Raw genomic sequence first — 23,954 nt, 5'->3', positions numbered from 1 at the left:
ATGTTTAGAAAGGGGTTTGCTTTTATTTTATGCCCCTACATTTAGAGGTTCATACTTACATAATCGCAGGTAGCATTTTATTGTTAAAAGACTATTTTTGCTGCTTCCTATCGGTGTGGTTTTGAACAAGCCTTTTCCTTTATCATATATGTAAATGGAGAATTATCTATAAAATAAGGATTAAAATACTGGCCTTGAAAGTTTCCCACGATTAATGTATTATTCAAATTATATAATATATGTAATTATTCTACTTTCATAAGGCACTGATTTTGTTACCACCACCACCACCACCACCATTTGGGAAATGGCTACTTTCAGTTTGATTTATTGGGTTATGAGGAAACTGGGTTGTTGTTTGAAGTTGTTACACTCAAAAGCAGAATGATAGTGGTATTAATGTCTGAAACATCATGTCTGAAGTATCTCTTACTGGGAGTCCTTAGGGCAATCACTTAACTTTCTCCTCCTCCTCACTTTGAAGAAAACTTTCCTTGGTCCTAATCTGCCACAAATAGATAGTTGTGGATATTATCATCAAGGATGATTCATTTTCATTTTTAGTGAAACCCAAGTTGCTTATCAGAAACTTGTATTTTCAAAAACACCTTCTGTCTGACAACTGTATTTATATTCCTTCTCTTTGCTCCATGGTTGAAAATTAGAAGTTTCCTCAAATAGTTGCCTTCTTGACCTACTGGTCAAGGATTAGGAACTAGATTAGGAACTAGAGAATTGGACTGTGTTTACTTATCATTTCAGGATATGTGGATGACTGGTTCCTCCCTTACGTCATGTCCTTTCAAAAGCTTATAAGTTAAAAATAATTCCCAGTGTTCCAAATGGTATTATAAGAAAGATAGCTCTGGTACTTGCTGTCAGGAATGGATATATTACCAGATAAATGAGTTTATTGGCAAGTCGTTCAATTGTTTAGTGGTTTTTGACACAGTACATTGTAGAGATACTGATATACCTAAAGAGAAGACTGACTTGGCATTTCTAGCCTAATTGCTACATATCATGGTAATCTTCTAAATCAGTGATTTTCAAATTTTTATTTTTTTGTTAAGGAACACTTAAATAAACCGAACAGATAAGGCACACATATATACTTAACATATACCACCTCTGAACTGAGGTTAATGAACCAGAATACTAAACAGTAATGAAAAGTGAAATAGAAGTGTTATGATCAAACATACATAGATTTTATTTTGTATATTTTAGGCCATAATACTACTATATAGGTTGTTTTAAACTTGGGATTTCTTCTTTTTTATTCATTTCACAAATGTTTATTGAGAACCTACTATGTTATCATTGTATTAGACATTAGGGATACAGTTATAAAGAAAAGATGTGATTTCTGCCCTTGTTGAGATTATAAATATAGAACAGTATAGACATACAAATAAATAAACATTTGTTATAAAGCATGGTAAGTGCTAGATTGAGGAATATAAAGGGTGCTATGAAAACACATAAGAGGGCTCATAAATCTGAAGAATAAAGGAAGGCTTCCTGGAGAAAATAATGTCAGTGTTACCTGCCATACAAATGTGTGTGTGTGTGTATATGTATGTATGTATGTATATACATATATATATTTTTTTTAGACTGTTGATTTTATACATAAATATATGCAGGTCTTTTAGATAAGTCTTCTTGTTTAACTTCCCTGTTTTTATTAAGAGCAATATTAACTGATTTTCTCTTTAGTTAAATCATTGTGACTGAATTAAGTATCAGCCATAATTTCCCCCAGTGTAAATTTGATATTTGTCTGTTTTGAGCCAAAACTGGTTTCTGAATTGTTTTTTATTCTAGCATAGCACTTCTTTTCAAAAACATCTATCTGCAGGATATACAGACTGCAAACATTGGTTGCTATTGGTGAAGGAAACTGCAGTTTACCTTTTAAAATCTAAAATATTTAAGATAATATATATTGGTCAGTGAGATGTGAGTCATTTTGTATAGGACTCACTAAATTTTAGGGTCCAATGTGATTAAAAGTTGGTGTGTATGTTTAGAAACATAAATATTGGAGAGGGAAAAGGCAAAGAGTTTTTGTGTAATTATTGTGTATGTTTTATTTTTTAGTAGAAAGAGTTTCGCTAAAGATGCTAGGACAAGGGCCTGTAGATTTTACCTGTGAAGATAGTAGTATTTTACGCCTTGCAAGCCATATGGTTTCTCTTGAGATTACTCAACTCTCAAAAAAAAAAAAAAAATCTCAGCTCTGCTGCAGATAGTATGTAAATGGAGGGACATGGCTCCTTTCCAGTAAAACTTTATTTACAAAAACAGTCTGAGGGCAGGATTTGGCTCACAGGCAATACATAGTTTGCTGACCCCTGCTCTAGGATGAGGGTTTTTTGTTTTTTTTTTTAAGATTTTATTTATTTATTTGTCAGAGAGAGAGAGAGAGAGCGAGAGTGAGCACAAGCAGATAGAGTGGCAGGCAGAGGCAGAGGGAGAAGCAGGCTCCCTGCTGAGCAAGGAGCCTGATGTGGGACTCGATCCCAGGATGCTGGGATCATGACCTGAGCCGAAGGCAGAGGCTTTAACACACTGAGCCACCCAGGTGTCCCTAGGATGAGGGTTTTGATCGCCATTTATAAACCAAGTATCTTTATTTTATTTGAAAGCCAGAAATAGCAGTTTTACTCTGGTCAGTTTTTCCCAAATGTGGTATCCTGACCACAGATAAAAATTTAATCAAACAGTGAAAAAAAGACTCAGAGTGCTTTTGTCACCAAATAGAGGGATTAAAAGTATCAACTTTGAAAATGACAGCAGCATTATTTTCTTTTAAAGATTTATATATCTGAGAGAGTGCACATGCACGTGCTTGCACATGTCAGGGACATGGGGAGCAAGAAAAAGGAGAGAATCTCAGGCTGACTCCCCACTGAATGTGGAGCCCAATGCAGGACTTGATGCCATGACCCTGAGATAATGACCTAAGCTGAAATCAAGAGTCAGATGTGAATGCAGTATTATTAACATGTGCTTCTTAAACTGGGTTATTTGTTCCCTTAAGAGGAGGCCACAGAATCAAGCATTGGTTATACTTGGTGACTATTTATTTATTTAAAAATTTTTTTGGTTTATTTATTGGGGTGCCTGGGTGGCTTAGTTGGTTAAGTGGCTGCCTTTGTCTCTGGTCATGATCCCAGGGTCCTGGGATTGAGCCCCACATTGGGCTTCCTACTCAGCGGGAGCCTGCTTCTCTCTCTGCCTGATACTCTCCCTGCTTATGCTCTCCCCCAGCCCCTTGTCAAATAAATAAATAAAATCTTAAGAAGAAAATAATAAAATAAAGTTTATTTATTTATTTATTTATTTTTATTATTTTTATTATTTTTATTTTTAAAATTTAATTTATTTATTTGACGGACAGAGATCACAAGTAGGCAGAGAGGCGGGCAGAGAGAGAGCGAGGGGAAAGCAGGCTCTCTGCTAAGCAGAGAGCCCGATGCGGGGCTCGATCCCAGGACCCTGGGATCATGACCTGAGCTGAAGGCAGAGGCTTTAAACCACTGAGCCACCCAAGCACCCAAAGTTTATTTATTTTTAAGTAATCTCTACAACCGATGTGGGGCTCAGATCATGACCTCAAGATCAAGAGTCACATGCTCTTCTGACTGAACCAGTCAGGCACCCCTTGATTACAATTTTAAACATTAATACAAAGTATGTTTTTGTATATATTCTAAATATATGTTGCACACATTTATCTGTGCAAATAGTCATATTCATATGTATTTATATATATACGAACATAATATTGAGGAATAAAATTGTCATATAGTGAGTTAAGAAGGTTTTTTTTTTTTTTTTTTAAGATTTTATTAGAGTGTGCATGTGTGCATGGGGAGGGGCAAAGGAAGAGAATTTCAAGCAAACTCCCCACTAACCGTGGAGCACCACATGGGCTCCCATCTCACAACCTTGAGATCATGACCTGAGTTGAAATCAACGGTCAGTGCTTAACTGACTGAGCCATCTAGGTGCCCTCAAAATGCATGTGTATTAAAAAAAAATAAAGAGTGCAGGGAAGTTGGTTAAGTGTATTTATTCCTTTAGCTGAGGTCATGATTCCAGGGTTCTGGGATCAAGTCCCACATTGGGCTCCTTGCTCAGTGGGAAGCCTGTTTTTCCCACTGCCGGCCACTCCCCTGCTTGTGCTCTCTCTCTCTCTCTCTCTCTCTCTGACAAATAAATAAGTAAAATCTTAAAAAAAAAAAAAAAGTGCATGTGTGTAACAGAGGTCTGTGTTAGATTTCTGGCTCTTAGCTGTGTGACCTTGGTTAAGATTCTTGAACTCTAAGCCTTAGTATATTCATCTATGTGATAATAATAGTGTCTGTGTCATAGGGTTGTTTTAAAGATTAAATGAGGTAATGTACGTGACGTCTACTTAGTGGTCCATAATGATAGCTATTATTATTTTATTTGTGGAACATAACATCCGAGGGATTTTAAGGTAAAATTTGCATTTCAGTGAAAGTGTGAGGTGTCATTAGAAGCACAAACTCCGTGTGTGTGTGTGTGTGTGTGTGTGTGTGTGTGTCTGTGTCTGTGTTTCTAATTTTATTTGTCCATTCATTTGTCTTGTGGTTATAGAGCACCTGTTTGGACATAAGCACTGTCTCATACCTCTACTTAATGATTTCTTTTGTTCCTTTTTGAGTGTTTAGTTGGTTTAGTTATTTTTTTTTTAATTATAAGCACCTACCTTTGTTATATTTTGTAGAATATTTAGCTAGTTTTATTTAGTTTGTGTGTAGATCAGATTGGTTTTTTTTGATGTCTTATTTTCTTCTCCTAAATGTGCCGTCTTTCCTAGTGGTCTGTATTTGGCCCTTTTTGTTTTACTTTCTACCTCTCTCTCATCTCCTGCCACAGTTTTGTCTCCTTTAAGGAAAATGTTCTCAGTTAAGAGTTTTAGGCAAACCTTTCTCTTGCCATCATTTTAAAATGAAAATGACTTAATACCAAATTTCTTGTCCTTCCCAGCTATCCTCTCCTACCAAAACTGTCTTCTTTTCCTGACTTTGGTGTTTGTGTTGCCAGTTTGTGTTTTCAGTTCCTCATGCTTGAATTTTGAAGTTGGTTTTGACTCTTTTTGATATCAGTTAGCTACCACAGCTTCTGCATTCTTTCTTATTATCTAGAAATCTTGAATTTTCAATATCTTGATTTATTTCCCTCCACCAGCCTCTGTACTTACTTTTGACTATATTTCACACCATCAACAGAAAATTTTAATAAAATACCATTCTGAGTCTATCATTTATTGACTCTAAAACCTAATTTCCCTATGAAATTTTTCCTTTTAGCTCATGCTCTTCTCTTTGCCTAAAATTTTCTTCCTCAGACTTTGTTTTGAAATCCTTTTCATTCACTTTACTCTTCAATTTTTATTTTGAATATCTTTATATACAAAGAAACATTGAAAGACAAACGAAATAGGTACATACCCTCCATTCTAGATTCAGTAATTATTAACATGCTGTCACATTTGCTTTTCCATATGTGTATGTATATACTTTTTTCTTGTTGTTTGAAAGTAAATCCTGATGCCACCTCAGCATTCCTCTTCTTGGGCATTTTCCTATATAACAGCAATACTATTATTTTTCTTATGGAAATTAACTGTAATTCTATAATATCATCCACCTGACTATCCAGGCATATTCAGATTTCTTCTGTTGTGCCAAAAATTTTTTTGTATTGCTGCTTTTTAAAAAACTAGAGTTGAGTCAAATTTCTTTTTTCTTTCTACTTCTTATTCTTTTTTTTTTTTTTTCCATTTATTGAGTCTTATTAGTCTCTTACTATTTGTGAACAAAGTATATATCTTTATGTATTTGGGTCTCTGTTTTCTGTCAGCAATGTTTTGCAGTTCTGAGGTCTTAAACATCTTTTGTTAAATTTATTCCTAAATATTTTGTTGTTATTGTAAATGAATTTAATTTTTTTATTTTCCAGTTGTTTATTGGTAGTATGGAGAAATTCAGTTGTATTTTGTGTATTGGTCTTATTCCCTGTGACCTTGGTAGATTAATTTATTAGTTTCAGTAATTCTCTTACAGATTCATTTGGATTTTTTATGTACATGAAAGCATGTTATTTTCTTCCCTTATTGACTAATAAGACTTACCTACGATATTGACTATTAATGGTTGTAGGTGTAGTAGACATCCTTCCCTAGTTCCTGATCTTAAAAAGAAAGCATTCAGGGGCGCCTGGGTGGCTTAGTGGGTTACGCCGCTGCCTTCGGCTCGGGTCGTGATCTCAGAGTCCTGGGATCGAGCCCCGCATCGGGCTCTCTGCTCTCTAAGGGAGCCTGCTTCCTCCTCTCTCTCTGCCTGCTTGTGATCTCTCTGTCAAATAAATAAATAAATAAATAAATCTTAAAAAAAAAAAAAAAAAAAAGCTTTCAGTAGTGTTTTGTGTTTTTTAGGTGGGCTTTATCTGTTTGAAGAAGTCCCCATCTATTCCTGTTTTGCGCTGAATATTTATTATGAAGAGTTCCTGAATTTTGCTAGATGCTTTTCTGTGCATCTGTTGAGATGAACAAGCCATTTTTTTTCTTTTCTGACTTTTTTCCCTGAAACGTAGTGAAATTCATTGATATTTGAATGATACACCAACCTTGCATTCCTAGGATTCCACTTGGGCATTATATGTTATGCTTTATATATATTATTGGGCGTAATTTGCTAATATTTTATTAAAGGTTTTAGGTCTGTATTCATGAAGGATGTTGGTCTGATAATTTTTTTTCTTGTATTGTCATCAACTTCTAGTATCAAGGTTACTCTAACTTCGTAAAATGAATTAAGAAATAATCCCTCATTCTCTCTTTTCTGAGTTTAAGATTGGTATTATTTCTTCCTTAAATGTTAGGTAGAATTCACCAAACTATCTTAGTCTGGAATTTTCTTTTGGGAAATTTAAAATTTCTGGCATTCTGATTTTTCTTTGGAAGTATCTGTCAATCTTTGGGATTCAGACTACTTGATTATCTTATGGCTTTAGCTCTTTGATGGATTCAAGATACATTTTTGGGTAATTTAGAGATGTTAACAGTATAGACTGCAGTGTGCTAGAATTTTCCAAATATCTTAGTTACTGACTTTTCATTTAATTCCATTGTGGTCAGAGAATATACTTCATTATACCTTGGATTCTTTTAAATGTATTTATTAAGACTTGTTTTGTGGCTTAGGATATTTTATTTTAGTATTTTAGTGAACATTCTATGTACAGTTGTTGGGTGGAATATTCTATTATGGTGAATTCAAGATTGTTGAAATTTTTAGATCTTTGGTGCTTGGTGGTTTTTTCTTTTTCTTTTTTTTTTTTTCTATCATTTACCAAGAGAGGGGTGTTAAAATTAGCAACAAATTCTGTCAGTTTTCCCTTCATGTATTTTCGAAGCACTGATAATTTGGAATTGTTATATGACTTCTTGATAAATCAGTCCTTTTATCATTATGCCTATCAAATGTGCATTTTTTTCTCCAGAAATGCTTGTCTTGAAGTCTGCTTTAAGAGTAGCCTCCCAGTTGCTGCTTTCTGCTGGGTTGTATTCCCCCCCCACCCAGGTCTCACCTTGTGCCCTCAAAGTTTGAGAGGTTAGCCAAAGCCGAGCTCCTGGGTGGCTCAGTCAATTAAGCGATTGCCTTTGGCTGAAGTCATGATCCCAGGGTCTTGGGATCAAGTCCCAGGTGGAGTTGAGCTCCCTTTCCCTCTACCCCTCCCCCTGCTGGCACTTAGTTGCTCACTTGCTTAGTCTCTCTCTCTCTCAAATAAATAAAAATGCTTAAAAAAAAAAAAAAAAAAGCAAAAGATGTGGGGGGTACTTTGCATGCTAGTTTTATGGCTTTACCCTCTGGATTCCTTTCCGGGATTCTTCTTCCTTATTGGCTGCCTTACTTTGTGACATTTGCCTCTTCTGTCTGGTAAAATTGCTGCTTTGTGCTTGAGGTCTTACCCCCTTACCCCTGATGCTGATTTGGAAGTACTGCCTTGGGCCAAAATGTATATCACCCATGCTTCTTTCAAAGATTGTGTCCTTTCCTGTTTCTGCTTACTTTTGGTTGATCTCCAGTGTTTTCAGATTGTTGGGGTGATATATATTATCCAGAGTTTATAATTGTTGTTGTTAGGAGGTTAGTCTGACATTAAGAGCTCTGCTGTATCCAGCCCAGAACCCCTGTATGTCTCTTAATTTACAACAACCCCCACTTTTTTATCGCATTCCCTTAACTGTTTGGAGATTCCTGGCCAGTCTTCTTATGAAAGTCCTACAATCAGAGTATTTTATTATTTCCTTATTATGATGTTTAATTTGTTCCTCTACCTCTTGTATTACCTATGAACTGGAATTTAGATTGAGACTTGATTAGATTCAGGTTAAACGTTTTTCTGCTTCATAGATGATGCCTGTATTTCTATTTTGCATTATCACCAGGAACATTATATTTGTCTCGGTATCAGTGGTGATTGATTTGATCACTTGGTTAAGATAGTGCTCTTCACTGCAAGGATTTTTTTTTTCCCTTTGTAATTAGTAAGTAATTTCTAGGGTGGTAATTTGCCCTCTCTCCATTTTTTTTGTGCCCTACCCAAATATCACCTCTTAGTTTTATTCAGATGTCAGGACAGAGTAACACTTAATAAGCATTAGCTATTCTTATTATTACTTAATTCGTATTCCCCAAGCAGAAGTTCTTAGAGATTGTAGTTTTTATATACCATGTATACTTTAATGGTACATATCTCATGTGGTGGTTATAGAAGTATCTTTCTTTTTTTAGTAGATTTTGAGGTACTAAATGCATATATTCCATCTTAGACCTCTTTATGTTTCACATAGCACTTAACTAACGTTTTGCCTATAGTAGATACTCAGTAAAGTTTTTTTATAGAAAGACAAAATTAGCTAAGAAATCTCAAGACTTTTTCTGTTTAAACATTTTTTAATCTCTTTATTAGGTACTGGTTAAACTTATTTATACTTTTTTTTGTAGGTAAATGAGAAATCGGGACAGATTATACAGTATGATAAATTTTACATACATGAAGTACAAGAATTAATAGACATAAGGAATGATTATATCAACTGGGTCCAACAGCAGGCCTATGGAATGGTATGTTTCCTATTGCATCTTATGATTTCATCTTTATGTATCATTTATTCTCAGAAAAGAAACAATTGCTTGTTTTTGAAACACCAAAGTTTTTTCAGAGCTTTTATTCAAAGCTTATTTTTGAAATAAAAACACATTGGAAAGGAATAGCTACTTACTCTGTGGTATTTATAAGTAGACATTCCGCTCTTATACCAAAGCCCAGCCAAACTGAAGAAAAACGCAAATGTGACACAGATTCTTAACTTTCACTTATTTTTCTTGAGGTTGCCTCTAAATTCTCTCACGTTGAGAATATTGGAGTCCCTGATTCTGGAACTCTACGAATATATTACTGTTGTGAAATTAGTGCCTCAGAATTATCAGAAGAGAATTGTAGGACCATTGGTTCCAGTTTCCCCACTTTCATAAGTTTTTAATTTTCAAAGTTTTGACCTAAATCCCCATGTGTACATACTCCTTCCCATGTGGCTAAGTCTCTAATAACTACTTAATGCCCCATTAAAATAATAGCAGTCTTATAAAGCTTCATTTAGACACACAGAACTTTAATATAGAAATGGGTAGGCAGTTAGATCTAAAACAGATTTGCTGCTAACCATTATAGTATACTTGAGGCCAACTTTTTTCCCCATGAAGTAGGTAATTTAAGCAATGTGTCCGTAGCAGTTGTAGAAGGCTTAGTAGTCTTTCATTGCTTGCTAGGCACCAGCTGCAAGCTCCTTGTGGATAGGCACTCTATGATTTTATTCACCAGTTCTTCTAATAGTGTCTGGAATAAGTGTAGTAGGCACCAAACATGTATAGTAGTTTTAGAATCTCAGTGTGATTAGTGCATGCTCATTTTGGAATACTCTAATCTGTAGAAATCAGGTCACTTCTAGAACATCTTTTGCGGAAGCAAAAGGTATGTGCATCTTGATTAGAGGAGAGACTTGTTGATCCCCCTCACCCCAAGAATCACTGAGTTTAGGTCAAATTTGTAGCCTTTCGATAGATTAAGTCTACTCATTTGTTCATTCAACAAATACTGAGAATATTGAGAACCTCCAGTGACAGGCTTCAATTTAGGCATTGGAAATACATGAGAAACCAGATGGATAAGGGCCATGTTCTTATGTAGTTCATAATCTGGTGGGAAAGATGGACAGTAATCCAGTAAAGCAAATATATTAGCTAATAATTTGCAGTCTATCGAGAACTAAAAAGAATTAAAGAAAGACTATGGTTGATTTCTTGCAATTGAGTAATCAGTCTGTCTGATGAAGTCCTGTCTGATGAAATATGAGCTATATAAGTGACAAGAAGTAACCACATAAGATCAAACCAAAGAGGATTTCAAGAAAAAATGAATATCCAGTAAAAGACCTTAGGTGAGAACAAGCTTGACATGTTTGAAGGATAGGAAGAGGCCAGTATGTCTAAAATATAGAAGTTGGAAGAGTTCTGGGAAAGGATCAGAGAAATGGACAGGCACCAAATCATGGAGGGTTTAGTAAATTAGGATCAAGAACTTGGATTTTATCTGAAGTGTTATGGTAAGGCATGGCGTGGGGGGGTGTGGTGCGTGGTGTCAGTATCCTGACTTTGCATATAAGCCCAGACAAAGCAATGTAGGGTACCCTAGGTCTTTGAGCAGTGTTTTTGAAACTGGAGTTATATATGGACCCCTTTTAAAGTAAAACAATTTCTAAGAAGTCCAGCATTCACTTACATTGTTTATGATCATCTTATTTAAATATGTACAAACACTACACTAGTTCTAAACTCCGGCTGCTTAGATTTTAAAAGAACTCTGAAACCATAACAAATTTATATAAGTAAGACTACAGATTTAAAAAATCAAGTTAATATTAGTGTGGAGGATAATTGTTTTGATGATCTGGAATCTCACCTCACAGCCTAAATATGATGAGAAAGTAGTGTATAACATAAGAGCACTTGGATTCAAATCCCAGCTTACAGAGAGTAAAAGCTTAGCATTTACTCTCTCTGTGTCCTTGGAGAAATGATTAATTCTTTTTCTGTAAATTAGGGATAACAGTACCTACCTTTTATAGTTACGAGAAGATTAATTGGTATGATGCATATAAAGTGCTTAGGGAATATAAAGTGCTTAGTGCACTTTATATGGATCATACCAATGATTGGCACATAGTTCTTGCCACATAGTTAAGTCTTGGTAAAATAATGGCTGTTGCTGGCTGCCTATACACAGGCTTTGTTTGGCAGTCATTTCTATTTTGAGGTGTCTAATGTTATCTTGCTGTCTTTCTTTATTTGAACTACAGCGAAACATTTGCTTTTAGAATGAGATGTCATATTCATTTAGCCCTCACTTACAAAGCACATTTCTTTTTTTTTTTTTAAGATTTTATCAATTTATTTGGTAGACAGAGATCATAAGTAGGCAGAGAGGCAGGCAGAGAGAGAGGAGGAAGCAGGCTCCCTGCTGAGCAGACAGCCTGACATGGGGCTCAATCCCAGGACCCTGGGATCATGACCTGAGCCGAAGGCAGAGGCTTTAACCCACTGAGCCACTCAGGCGCCCCAGCACATCATTTCTGTATGAAGTCCTAGACACAGAGATCCTTCCTGTTTGGCACCAGTGTGATTACATTTACTACCATTGCAACTCTTGGAGTTTCATTGTAATACTGGGATTATAAATGGATTATCCTAATTTTAGATTTTTTAAATCAGTTTTTTAAAATACTGGTATTAAAAACACCAAAATTACAAATTCTCCCAGAGCACTCATAGACCCCTAAAATTATATTCTTCAGGGATCTGCAAGCCTAGTTTGAGAAACATTGTCTTAGAGAGTCATATGATCCTGTATCACTATGAATTAGATACTTTTGCCATCTGAATTTATATCTAGTATGTAGGTCATAAACTACTTGTATTCTGAGCAAGTAGGACAAATGCCAGTCTAATAGCATTTTTTAGTTTGTAGTAATCTTGGTGTTATGTGGAAAAGCTGTGGTTTGAATGTTTACTTTTAAGTTTGGCAGGCCTGTATCCAAGCTTCTTATGGTATATAGCTGTGGTGATATCAAATTGAATTTCCTTAGGAGCTATTTCAGCTCTGCTGTTTTCTGCTAAGGGGGAGGCAGTAGAAGAGTACCTTCCAATTTCCAGGCTTTTCTTCTTTGCTTCTCATTCTCTCCAGATTATATGTTTGCTATACTTGGTGATTGCCCTCTGTTAGTCTACTCTTTTAACAATATGCTTTTCTTTTCTCTTCATTTGTAGACAGAACGAGTGAAAGCTTGTTCTTTATTTAATTTGCATAGTGGGTTTAATATCACATCTTAGAAATCAAAATGTAGAGCCTGTGATTTGGGTTCTTCTAATCTACCTCTGGGAATAGAAAGGTGTCATTTACTTTGAAGAAGGTCTTTGTGCAACTCTTACATAGTTCATTAGTTTATATTATGACATTGGATTTCACAAACTTCTTTCAGAGAGTTCAGAGCACTTTCACATTTCATATTTACACATAACTCTAAGGACTTTTTTTCCTGGGTCTTTTTAATAAAATTCATGCTTACATTACTAGTCTTAATGCTAGGCTGAACTATCACATTAACACTCTAAGTTAAAGATTTTAAAGAATTTATCCTAAAAATAATCACATGCTATTTTGTGATGGTATGTATGTGCATATACATAAGTATACATACACATGTGTATATACACATACATACACATATATGTATATGTACACACATGTATACCACTATTAAATAAGAGTTATAGTCTTGAAATCCATTGCTTCAGTGTGGAAGCTTAAAATATTCTTTGATAAAATGTAATTACTATGAATTACAAGGAATATATATCCTTAAGTATTATTTATTTACCCTGTTTTAAATACTGCAAGGAAATTATTTTACCTGTATTATATTTATCTTCATGCAATAATCTTGAGATATTTTTTTCCTCCATTTCTTTTCTTTCCCAGTCAAGGATTTTAAGAATCTAGCAGATATACACTTCCTTGATCCCTAAGCATTAAAAACTAATTCTGTAAAGTTCTTTGCTTTTCTTATAGAGTCCTTTTACACTGCTGATACTTCTGACTTTACTTCATCCCCTTTCATTTTCCCATCCCTTTTAACCTCTTTCTTTTTGCTTGTTTTTATAAAGTTTTTGCTTGATCCTATGTAAGTATCTCTGTTTTTTGTTTTTCACGATGCTGACTTTGGTGTATGAAACTTTTGAATTCCTTTTGCTTTTCTCTGTTTTTTTCCCTCTATAGTTAATCTCTTGGCAAAGTAAAATGGCACATGGGTTCTCTTTCTCTTCTGCTGTTTGATTTTTCTCCACTTTCTAGGTACTGTTCTTAGTTGTGTATTTCCTTACCCTCTTTTAACTTTGCTTAAGTTGAAAATACTTTAGTAGTTGCTCCTAAACTCTGCTCTTTTTTCTTCTCTTTCTTAAACTTCTAGTTACTGTACATATATATCATCAATATTTATTTAGTAAAAATTGACTGGTTTAGAATGAAGTATAGAAAGGTATATGCTGGGTCTGCTAGTTTGAATTACTATACGTTTCATGTTACGCATTTTTTTTTTTAAAGATTTTATTTATTTATTTGACAGACAGAGATCACAAGTAGGCAGAGAGGCAGACAGAGAGAGAGGAGGAAGCAGGCTCCCTGCTGAGCAGAGAGCCCGATGCGGGACTCGATCCCAGGACCCTGAGATCATGACCCGAGCTGAAGGCAGAGGCTTAACCCACTGAGCCACCCAGGCGCCCCCATGTTACGCATTTTTAAAAATACTCATTTATTTCAAGAACTGTATAGCTATGTAAGGCATGTCAGATATAAGTAGATACTAATGAAAATACTTGAAGTTTTTAGTCTTTGATGCTACATTACATATAAAGTCACAAGTCTTATTTATTTGACATTAGTTGTGCTATATCTATAAATCATCACTGTATTTGTTCTATGGCGTTAAAGTTGTACTATACCTATGTTCAGTGGTGAACTAGCAGGGTGACATGTTCACCAGCAAACTAGAAAGACTGATATGATAGTTGGGGAGAACCAGCTTGGGAAAGATACATCCGTACTTTCTGGGTTTGAGTTTTGTTCTCATTTAATAAAAAGAAAAGTACATTTGTGCTCCCTTACAACTGTAATACTTCCTACAAAAGGTTATCCTTGCTTTTTAAAGCTCCTTTGTTACTTTTTTTTTTTTTAAGACTTTATTTATTTATTTGACAGACAGAGATCACAAGTAGGCAGAGAATGAGGCAGAGAGAGAGAGGGAGGAGGAAGCAGGCTCCCCGCTGAGCAGAGAGCCTGATGCGAGCCTTGATCCCAGGACCCTGAGATCATGACCTGAACCAAAGGCAGAGGCTTAACCCACTGAGCCACCCAGGCGCCCTCCTTTGTTACTTTTAATGGCATTAATATTTTGCTGACTAAATTCTTCAATTAACTCCTTATGCACTGGATTACCAAATTATGTTTACATATTTCCACTTCATTCATGTTTTAGAAGTTATCCTATTTCTATCTAGTTACCAAGACCTTTCATTTTTACTGGAATTACTTCATTAACTTCAGTATCCCCTCTTTATGCCCTCTTAGAGTAATCCTGTGTTATGTCGTTGTATCAAGATGACACCAGCAATGGCATAATGTTTTGCCATTAGTAATTTGTCAAAACTAAAATGTGCCAAGGAGCTCCATCTTCTTGTCTACAACGGGAACCATCATTAAACATTGGTATTAAAACCATCCTTAGTGAAGTCTGTTTTAGACCATGAGAACCTGACTTTTGAACATTGCTTCAAGCCTTTCTCCAGCTTCTAGGACATTGAGTAACTAAAATTAGGCAAGCCTTGACCCATTTTTAGGACTCCCGTCTAAAAACAGCCAACAACTAGTGCTTGACGATGTAGATTTGGAGCCAATAGTAGGTCACACACTGAATGATATGTCGTATTTTTAGCAATAGACTTTTAATTGACCTCACATGTTTTATGATAGCCTGTCTCCAACCCCCACTTGACTTTGTTTTCCTTTTAAAATTCTCTTGGAAATACTACTTTGACTGAATCAGGTTTGCAACTAATGTAACAACTACCTTGCAACTCCTATTTCCCAGAAGAGTTCATACATTGCTTTTTGAAGCATTTACCTTTTTTTCTTTTTGCATTTACCTTTTTAAAAATGTTTGAGCTTTTGTATAAAATCCTTAACCCTTAAATTAAAGTTTCTAATAATGATCTTAATCTGTTTTACCCTTTGATGCTGCTTTCCTAGACGGTCATTCTACTTGATACCTAAAAGCTTCTCTTTTCTCAAGTTTTCCATATGTCTCATTATTTCCTATATCCTTTTCAGCTTACAGTCAAATTTGGGTTCTGCTTTAGTGTGGTTTAGTAACACCATAAATTCTAACAATCTTATTGACTTTCCCAGTGCATAATGATAGGCATAGCACCTTTATCTCTTTACATGTAGCAATAAAAAAAGTGCATATATATTGTTTTATTATTTACTTAAGAAAAAAATTAATCTCCCATGATATAAACTGTCTTGGTATCTAGTAGTTATCAAGCAGGCTATAGGTAGTCAGATAATATTGAAAGGTTTTTCTTTGCTTGTGTAGACTTTCATAGTAATAATAGCACTGTTATAATGTCCCACAGATAAACTATAAAAGAATGTCAGATGTTCAGGTTGGTTTCAAATTAAACGGAGTGTAATCTAAAAGGCTTTCTCTGCAGTACAGCTTCTAAGTATGTTCTTGTTAACGCTGCCAGTAGGGGCACTTATCTAGTGATACCTTGGTACTCTGAATTTTTTGGAAGAAAGTATTAATCAGTAATTACCTTTCTCAGAACAGGATTTGTATGGAGTCATATTTTACTTATGCTCATACTGCTTTGGTTTTATTTAGCACAATATAGTGAGAGAATACTAAGTCTTTGCTCATATCTTAAAGTCTCCAAAGGTACCCCCGAGGCATGTGAGCATTTAGCATACTGCAAAGCTAGAAGGAATAGTCCACACAAGACTGCCCTCACTTCTGGCACCAATTGCAATTTGGTGGGGGGAGGGTCCCAAAACCATCTGTAGGTTCGGTAATTGTCTGCAAGTTCTCACAGAACTCACTGACAACTGTTAAACCAATGTTTACAGTTTATTATAGGGGAAACACACAAACTAAAATGAATTAGTTGAAATAAGTTACGGCTTAATTTTCTTCACTTTGTTTACATGTAACATTTTAATCTACTAAGGACTTTTCAAACATTTTGTCAAAATTAATCAAGTCCTGAGGTCTCCATTTTCCAGGTGGAGTAACTGAGACATAAAATTACATCTTCAAGACCAAGTTTAGGTTTATTTTCCCTGTTCTACCTAAATTCTACAAATGGGTTTATGACCACAAGATACATGAAACAAAGTTCTTACTTTTATAGATAATAGATACATAAGGTGCACATGCAAAGGGTAAGTTTTGTTGTAGGTGTATTTTGTTCTACTTTGTTAATTTAGTATTCTGCTGTAGCAAAATATATGAAATGCTACTTTGAATAGAAATAGTTAAATTTGGACACTAACATTGCTCTTTCCTCATTACTGTTATATTCTGCACTGCTGTCTTAGGATGTCAACCATGGATTAACTGAGGTAAGTTTGGTGTAGTCTCGTGTTCAGAGTAGGAAATACTCTGCTTTGTCTTAAGTGATAGGAGAACAAAAGGTTCCTGTTTTATGTGGCTTTTATTTTTTAATAAGTATATAGGAATTGTCCTTATTAAACATTTCAGAGGAATTTCCTGAAGAAAAGTAAAACCTCTGTTTTAGTTAACATTACATCTCTCTATGATGCATTTCAACAGTATTTGTGTAAAAATAGTTTCTACCCTCCTAAAGTCTTACAGGATAAAAGTAATATGTGTCCTTTGTAATAAGAAAAGTAGACTTTTAAATTCTGACGAATGCTTACCCAGTAAGGTAGAAAATATTTAATATTACAGAACTAAAATGATTTTCAGTTTTTAAACTATAATTGCTACTCAAAATGATTATAAAGTTAAACCCATTATGGTCTTCTTCCTCACTTTGTATAACATGCCATCTTAATATATAAAGTTCTAACACTTTAGTTTACATTATCAACAAACCTAAACCACCTTTTTTTTTAACACTTTTATACTTCGATACTTTTTTTATACTTTCTTTTATATACTTTTGTACTTTTATACTTCTGTTTTTATGTTTCTTTTATACTTTCATACTTCTGTTTTTGGGGGGGGTTGTTTTGTTTTTTTTTTCCCAGCACTTGAACCAGTGAAACGTTTAGAATTAACTTTATATCATAGGCCTAATATTGTTTGCTTCCTCATCTTCACACAGAAGTAGCACAAAAGATTATGAAATCATAGACTTGGAACCAGAAGGGACCTTAGAAATCATCTCAGTAGTTTTTGAGTTTCAGAGTAGTGAAATCACTTTCTGCCATCAGTAGGAAGTGACACAAATACAGGATCAGGGTGAAAATGTCATGTGAAAACCAGTGAAGAATGATGATTTAATGTTAATATAACTCAGCCTGCTGTCTTATATGTTGACAACAAAAAGTTGATGGTCTCATCATATTCTATACTAATTGGGCCCTATTGGATTATTTTGTTTGTTTTTGTTAAGAGAGACTTAGATAAAATACATTTTTAAAAAGGCATTTAGGAGAAGGGCTGGAAACCGTATTATTTTCAGAATAGGCTTGAAGACTGAAACACAAAAGGAAGTAATGCATAGTAATGTATAGAAATGTGAATTCAGAATAAAGAGAACTTCTTAAGCACTTAAGAAGTGGGTTGTATCATGGTATATTGTCTTCACAGAAACTTTACAGCAAGGGGCTTTGTTTCAGGGCTGACACAAAATCATGGTCTTGTTGGGTACATGGTAGGAATACATCCTTCTCCAACTGTAAGAATCTGGCTGGAAATTCATAGCTCTTTGTATTTTTCTGCATTGTTAAAATACTTAGCAGTCAGTCATCACTGTATTACTTGCTAGGATGAATAATTGTAAAGTGATTAATGTGTGATAATGGCAGTAATAGGTCAGTTTTCTCAGCGTTAAAGGTTGAGAGAAAATAATACTTGTGCTTTGTAGATTGAATGAATGAAAGATTCTTGAACTTGTTGGCACACTAATGACATACAGTAAATATCTGTTAAATGGACAATCACATTGTTATTACTGGCCTCAGTTGCTAGAGTAGACCTAAAATATAAGAACTGGGTTAACATAGGAGCCCCTAATTTTATTTTATTTTTATTCTTAAGAGGGTGGAGAAGAGAGTGAGAGGAAAAGAAGGAGAAAGCGAATCTTAAGCAGGCTCCATACCAGCATGGAGCCTGATAGGGGGCTGCATCTCAAAATCCTGAGGTCATGACCTGAGCTGAAATCAAGAGTCAGACACCTAACCAACTAACCCACCTAGATGCCCTAGAAGTCCCCAGTTTTAGAATATATTTGCAATCTAACTCACTGAATCTCGGAGTTAGTATATGCTAAACAGGAGATACTTGTAATTTACAATTGTATGGACTTTTAAGTATACAATTCCCTCCTAAAATCAGGTTATTGGTTGGGAATTGGGGTTATTCCAGTGCCTCATCTGATTATCAGTAAACATTCCATATTTGGAAGTAAGAAGTATGTTTTATTTATAATTCCTGAGCAGCAATTAAGTGAATAAACCAAGAATGTGATCAGCTTTAAAAGAAATGACAGTACCTACAAAAAAAAATCACATATCAATTTGTACTAATATGTTAATTTTTTATTTCCAGTTGGCAGATATCCCTGTTACAATCTGCACATATCCATTTGTATTTGATGCCCAAGCAAAAACTACTCTGTTACAAACAGATGCAGTGTTACAGATGCAGGTAATTAGTATTAGTTTAATACTAATCTGATTGAGAATGGTTTTTGAATTATTTCTATAAGGTTTTTTAAAGTAAATATTTTAAGTTTGCTACTGTCAGTAATCCTTGGGACATTCTGTACCTCAGTGGGGTCTGGCTTTTTGCAAAGTACCTTTGGTACCTTCTAAAGAGGACTGTTGCATGTGATACGGATATTCTTATGAGAGCTACTTCTATATATTTAAATGAAAATAGAATAGTTTAGCCTTTAATCATTTTATATGTAAAAAGTATAAGCCTTTTTTATTATAAAAATATGCAACCTTTGTAAACAGTTTTACTATTTTACTTGATAAACATTGACTTGTTTCAAATCTTGCTTCATTATATATTCCATATTTATATACTTGGTAAAAAAGATGGGAGTAACTAGAGGTGAGATGATGTAAAATAAGAGACATTTGATCACTTGTTAGGGGAGGATACAAAGTTTCCTTGAAGAAAGTTTTTAGTTATAAATAAGGCATTTTCCTAAGATTGGTCATCTCCTGCTCCTCCTTCCCCTTTCTCCTCCCATGTGCTCTGTTTTATGTTGAACATTTTTTCATTTATAGTGAGGATTTTTATAACTGATTTATATTATGACTTTGAGAGCTACAGTAGATTTGCTTTATCTTTTGAGCCTGTAAATTAAAAAGTTTTTGAGTTCTATTTTCTGGTATAGAGTATCAGACTGTAGAAGCTAAGGACTAAGAGAAGATTGGGAAGAAACCTTGAGCACTTAATATTCTAAAAATGCTTTGAAAAATTATTCCCCCGCCCAATTTTGATAATTATTTTCATTCCTTAAAATAAATGCATTTAGTATTTTAAATGCCTCCAGATATTTAAATCGTAAATACTGGGGGAATTTTAGAGATGTGCTTGTATCCATTTTTATCAACACAAGAAATAAGTATTTTTGTAGGGTTTATACTAACAGCTGGCAAAGCAGTTTTTTGATGGTTATTGTTAAAACAATAATTGCCTCGTGCTTTTAATATATAGTATATTCCATGTTAGAACAAGAACACAGGAAAAAACATAGGGAAAAAACCAAAGGTTTTAGATGGTGAAGGCCAAATGCTTGGTTTGTGAGCACATGTGGCGATCACTCTTCTAGATGAATCTCTGTAATACTACTTAGCCAGGCTATTCCTTGTAATCATTGGAGGTTGTTTTAATGCTGTTTTCTTTTTCTTCTCTCTTCATCCCAGTTATTTTTTGAGAAATAGCAGTGTTCAGATTTATCATATTATATTTCCGTGTTTGCTTAATGGTATCATTAGTTATACTTCAGTATAAACACATTCAAAAGGACACTTTATGCTGAGAATACAGTTTTATTAAGCACTTGCTCTACTAGGTAACTGTGTTAGGTGGTCTGTGAATTCAGTAGTATAGCTACTATTATAGAAATTATACATACAGGATTATATTCAATAGGTAGAAGTTAGCTTACCCAGTCACATTAGTTTCTTTGTAGCATCGCTATTAAAATTTTAATCTTTTGTTTTCTAGATGGCTATTGACCAGGCCCACAGACAGAATGTCTCCTCTCTTTTTCTCCCAGTGATTGAATCTGTGAATCCCTGCTTAATTCTAGTCGTGCGTAGAGAAAATATTGTAGGAGATGCAATGGAAGTCCTTAGGAAAACAAAGAATATAGACTACAAAAAGCCACTCAAGGTAATTTGACGTTTTCTAATACATACATATTACAATATATGCTCAGCAGTTAATAGTTCCAAAAAATTAAGTTTTATAAGTATCTTTGAAACTTAATAAAACTTCTAAGTTTTTTAAAACTGTTAATTGCTGAGCATTTATTGTTAATAAATTACATGTTACGGTCTCTCAGCTCTTCAGAATATACCTCCATTTCTTTACATTCAGTGTTTACATTATGCTGTTTTAGGTTATATTTGTTGGAGAAGATGCTGTTGATGCAGGAGGAGTACGCAAAGAATTTTTCTTGCTCATCATGAGGGAATTGTTGGATCCTAAGTATGGCATGTTTAGGTATTACGAAGATTCCAGGCTCATTTGGTTTTCTGATAAGGTGAGGTCCAACTGTCTAAATTATTCTGTGTATATTCCTATGTATATATACCTACATGTGTCAAGTTGACTCAGTAAATAAAAATTACTAGATTCCTAACATTCAGAGATTTGCTTTATTACAGTTTGAAAAATTACAAACTTTTGGACTCAGAGTCATCAGAACACCTTAATACCTCTGACACATTTCAGATTAGCAAAATAAGTTAAAGGAGTAGTCAGCCTGAGAGTGACGATGACCTTTCCTTCTGCTGATTGAGATTTGAGGATTAAATAATAATTACCAGATAAACTTTTCTTCTGGGAAAAATTAATTATTAGCAGTCATTGATTTCTCTACCTTATCATTTAGGGCAGAGGTAACTACTCAGCAAATTATAGTCCATAAGATAAGTTCTTCTCCACACATGTTCTTGTAGAGAAAGTCATGTCCGTTCATCTGCCTGTTGTTCATGGCTGCTTTCTAGCTACAACTGGAAGAGGCAGAGTTGAGTAGTTAAGACAAAGACCCTATGATCAACAAAGCCTGAATATTTACCCTCTGTTCCCTTATAGAGCAAGTTTGCTACCCTTGGGAGATGGTTCAGTTAGAGAATGAGTGGAAAGAAATTTGAATAGAATATTTACTATTGGTTCTAAAAAGCCTTGTTGTGTTATTTATTCATTGTTTCAGGAGGCTCACTGTCCTTTGTGATGTTAGCAGTCATTGATGATCAATGCCTACATTCATTAATTTATTAGGTTGTAAAAATGGTGCTACTCTTTAATTTCTTTTTCATTTTATTGGCTTGGATACTTCTATATAGATAAATATACCTGCATCTACTATTTGGTTCTTTAGTAGTGTAATTCATATGGGGTAGGATTCTCTTACTTCAGTTGCTAATTTTGCAGAAGAATAAATCTGTTCATTGGCATAATTCAGTGGTGACCCATTTGTTTTCTAGTCTTGTTTTCAAATATTATTTATTCATGGATTTAATATTTTTGATGTTTTTAGTCCATTGTAGTTATTATCTTTATTGATGCTCATATTATCCCATCTTTGTCTAGGGAGAGCTCTATAGGTTGGAGAGTTTGTTTTGTTTTTATAAATTTTATTTATTTATTTGAGAGAGAGAGAGAGCACAAGCAGGGGTTGGGGGGAGCAGTGCAGACAGAGGGAGAAGCAGACTTCCCGCCGAGCAGGGAACCTGACATGGGGCTCAATCCCAGGACGCTGGGATCATGACCTGACCCAAAGGCAGACACTTAACCGACTAAGCCACCCAGTTGTCCCAGTAGGTGGACAATCTGATTGAATTACAGTCTCCTTGGCTTGGTCTCTTAGGGTAGTTTGTTAATGATGTGGCATATAGAACTTGAGAGGGTACATAAGATGGAGGCCTGTCCTTGTAGGAACACAAAGAGTTCTGTGGGCCTTTATTCCGTTCTACAGAGGGGTATTGTTTTGAAACCAGGGGAGCGGCAGTCTTAGCAAGCTTTATCACGGATCTTTGTAAGACTTTTCAGTTTTATCTTGTTTTGACCAATGGAAGTCCTGTTGAACTGGTTCCTCTCATGTGTACTTTTGACATGTCCCTATTTTTCCTTAATTAATTCTTTACATTTAGTACAACAAACGTTCCAGGCTCTTCTTGTGTTTACCCCAGCCTTGGTATTAGCCATTTCTCCTTAAAAGCCCTGACTTCTTCGGGTGGAAGTGGTATTTAGAAATCACACTCTGGATGCTAAGTATACTCACTACTACCAGGGAGTCATTGCTTTCAGATTCTCAGCAGACAGAACTAGGAGCTGTAAATATGTATACGTACATGTACACATCTCATGGTGTCCAACATATATATGGTTTTCAGACACAAGATCATACTGATACCTCTAATTTTTTTTTTATGATTTTATTTATTTGAGAGAAAGTGTGCATGAGTGAGGGAGGAGCAGAGGGAGAGGGAGTAGGAGAAGCGACCCCCTGCTGAGCAGGGAGCCTGATGCAGGGCTCGATCCCAGGACCCTGAGATCATGACCAGAGCTGAAGGCATACGCTTAACTAACTGAGCCACCCACACGCACCCCTTGATACTTCTAACTCTGTGCAAACGTCATTGAACTTACTCTAGCCTCCGTTTCTATTTTATGTGACTTAAAACAGAAAGTTCATAGCTAGCATCTTCAAGATATTTACTCAGTTTACCCTACATAATAGTCAGTCTTCTTCCTATACTGGCTAAAAGCTCAGCTCCAGGGTGGCTGGTGGCTCAGGGGGTTGAGCCTCTGCCTTCCGCTCAGGTCATGATCTCAGGGTCCTGGGATCGAGCCCCGCATTGGGCTCTCTGCTTGGCAGAGGGCCTGCTTCCCCCTCTCTCTCTGCCTGCCTCTCTGCCTACTTGTGATCTCCGTCTGTCAAATAAATAAATAAAATCTTTTAAAAGCTCAGCTCCAGACCTGCTGAGCCATTACTTCAGAGTAGTTGTATTAGCTAAAAGCTCAGTCCTGACAAGGAGAGGGAGAAGGCAGAGGGCCATATGTTCTTATAAATATTTCTTAACGAGGTAAAACTCATATAACAAAAATTGACCATTTTAGGAGTTTTTTTAATGTACAATTCAGTGGCATTTAGTACATTCACACATTGTTGTGCAACCATCACCACAGATAGTTCCAGAATATTTCATCACCTCAACAGGAAACTTGTACACATTAAGTGGTTACTCTCCATTGCTGTCTCCCTCCAGCCCCTGACAACCACTACTCTACTATC

At 35.3% G+C, this 23,954-nt stretch overlaps 1 protein-coding gene across 3 annotated transcripts in view; it reads left to right on the top strand.

Moving 5' to 3' along the window:
• LOC111144758 (HECT and RLD domain containing E3 ubiquitin protein ligase 4) overlaps positions 1-23,954 on the top strand; it is a 122,997-nt gene that overhangs the window by 73,170 nt on the left and 25,873 nt on the right. For 2 of the 3 annotated variants that reach the window (XM_022499201.1, XM_022499202.1), the window contains 4 exons: positions 9,054-9,173; positions 19,019-19,117; positions 20,657-20,824; positions 21,054-21,197. In XM_022499201.1, the coding sequence (XP_022354909.1) occupies positions 9,054-9,173; positions 19,019-19,117; positions 20,657-20,824; positions 21,054-21,197 (531 nt within the window). Of the gene's footprint in view, positions 1-9,053; positions 9,174-16,818; positions 16,843-19,018; positions 19,118-20,656; positions 20,825-21,053; positions 21,198-23,954 lie in introns of all 3 variants that reach the window. The other variant, XM_022499200.1, reaches the window with a different exon arrangement.

The sequence above is a fragment of the Enhydra lutris genome, unplaced genomic scaffold, assembly GCF_002288905.1.
Source record: "Enhydra lutris kenyoni isolate GAN:26980312 unplaced genomic scaffold, ASM228890v2 scaffoldscaffold12, whole genome shotgun sequence".
Lineage (NCBI taxonomy): Eukaryota > Metazoa > Chordata > Mammalia > Carnivora > Mustelidae > Enhydra > Enhydra lutris.
This window is presented reverse-complemented; position numbering and strand designations above follow the sequence as displayed.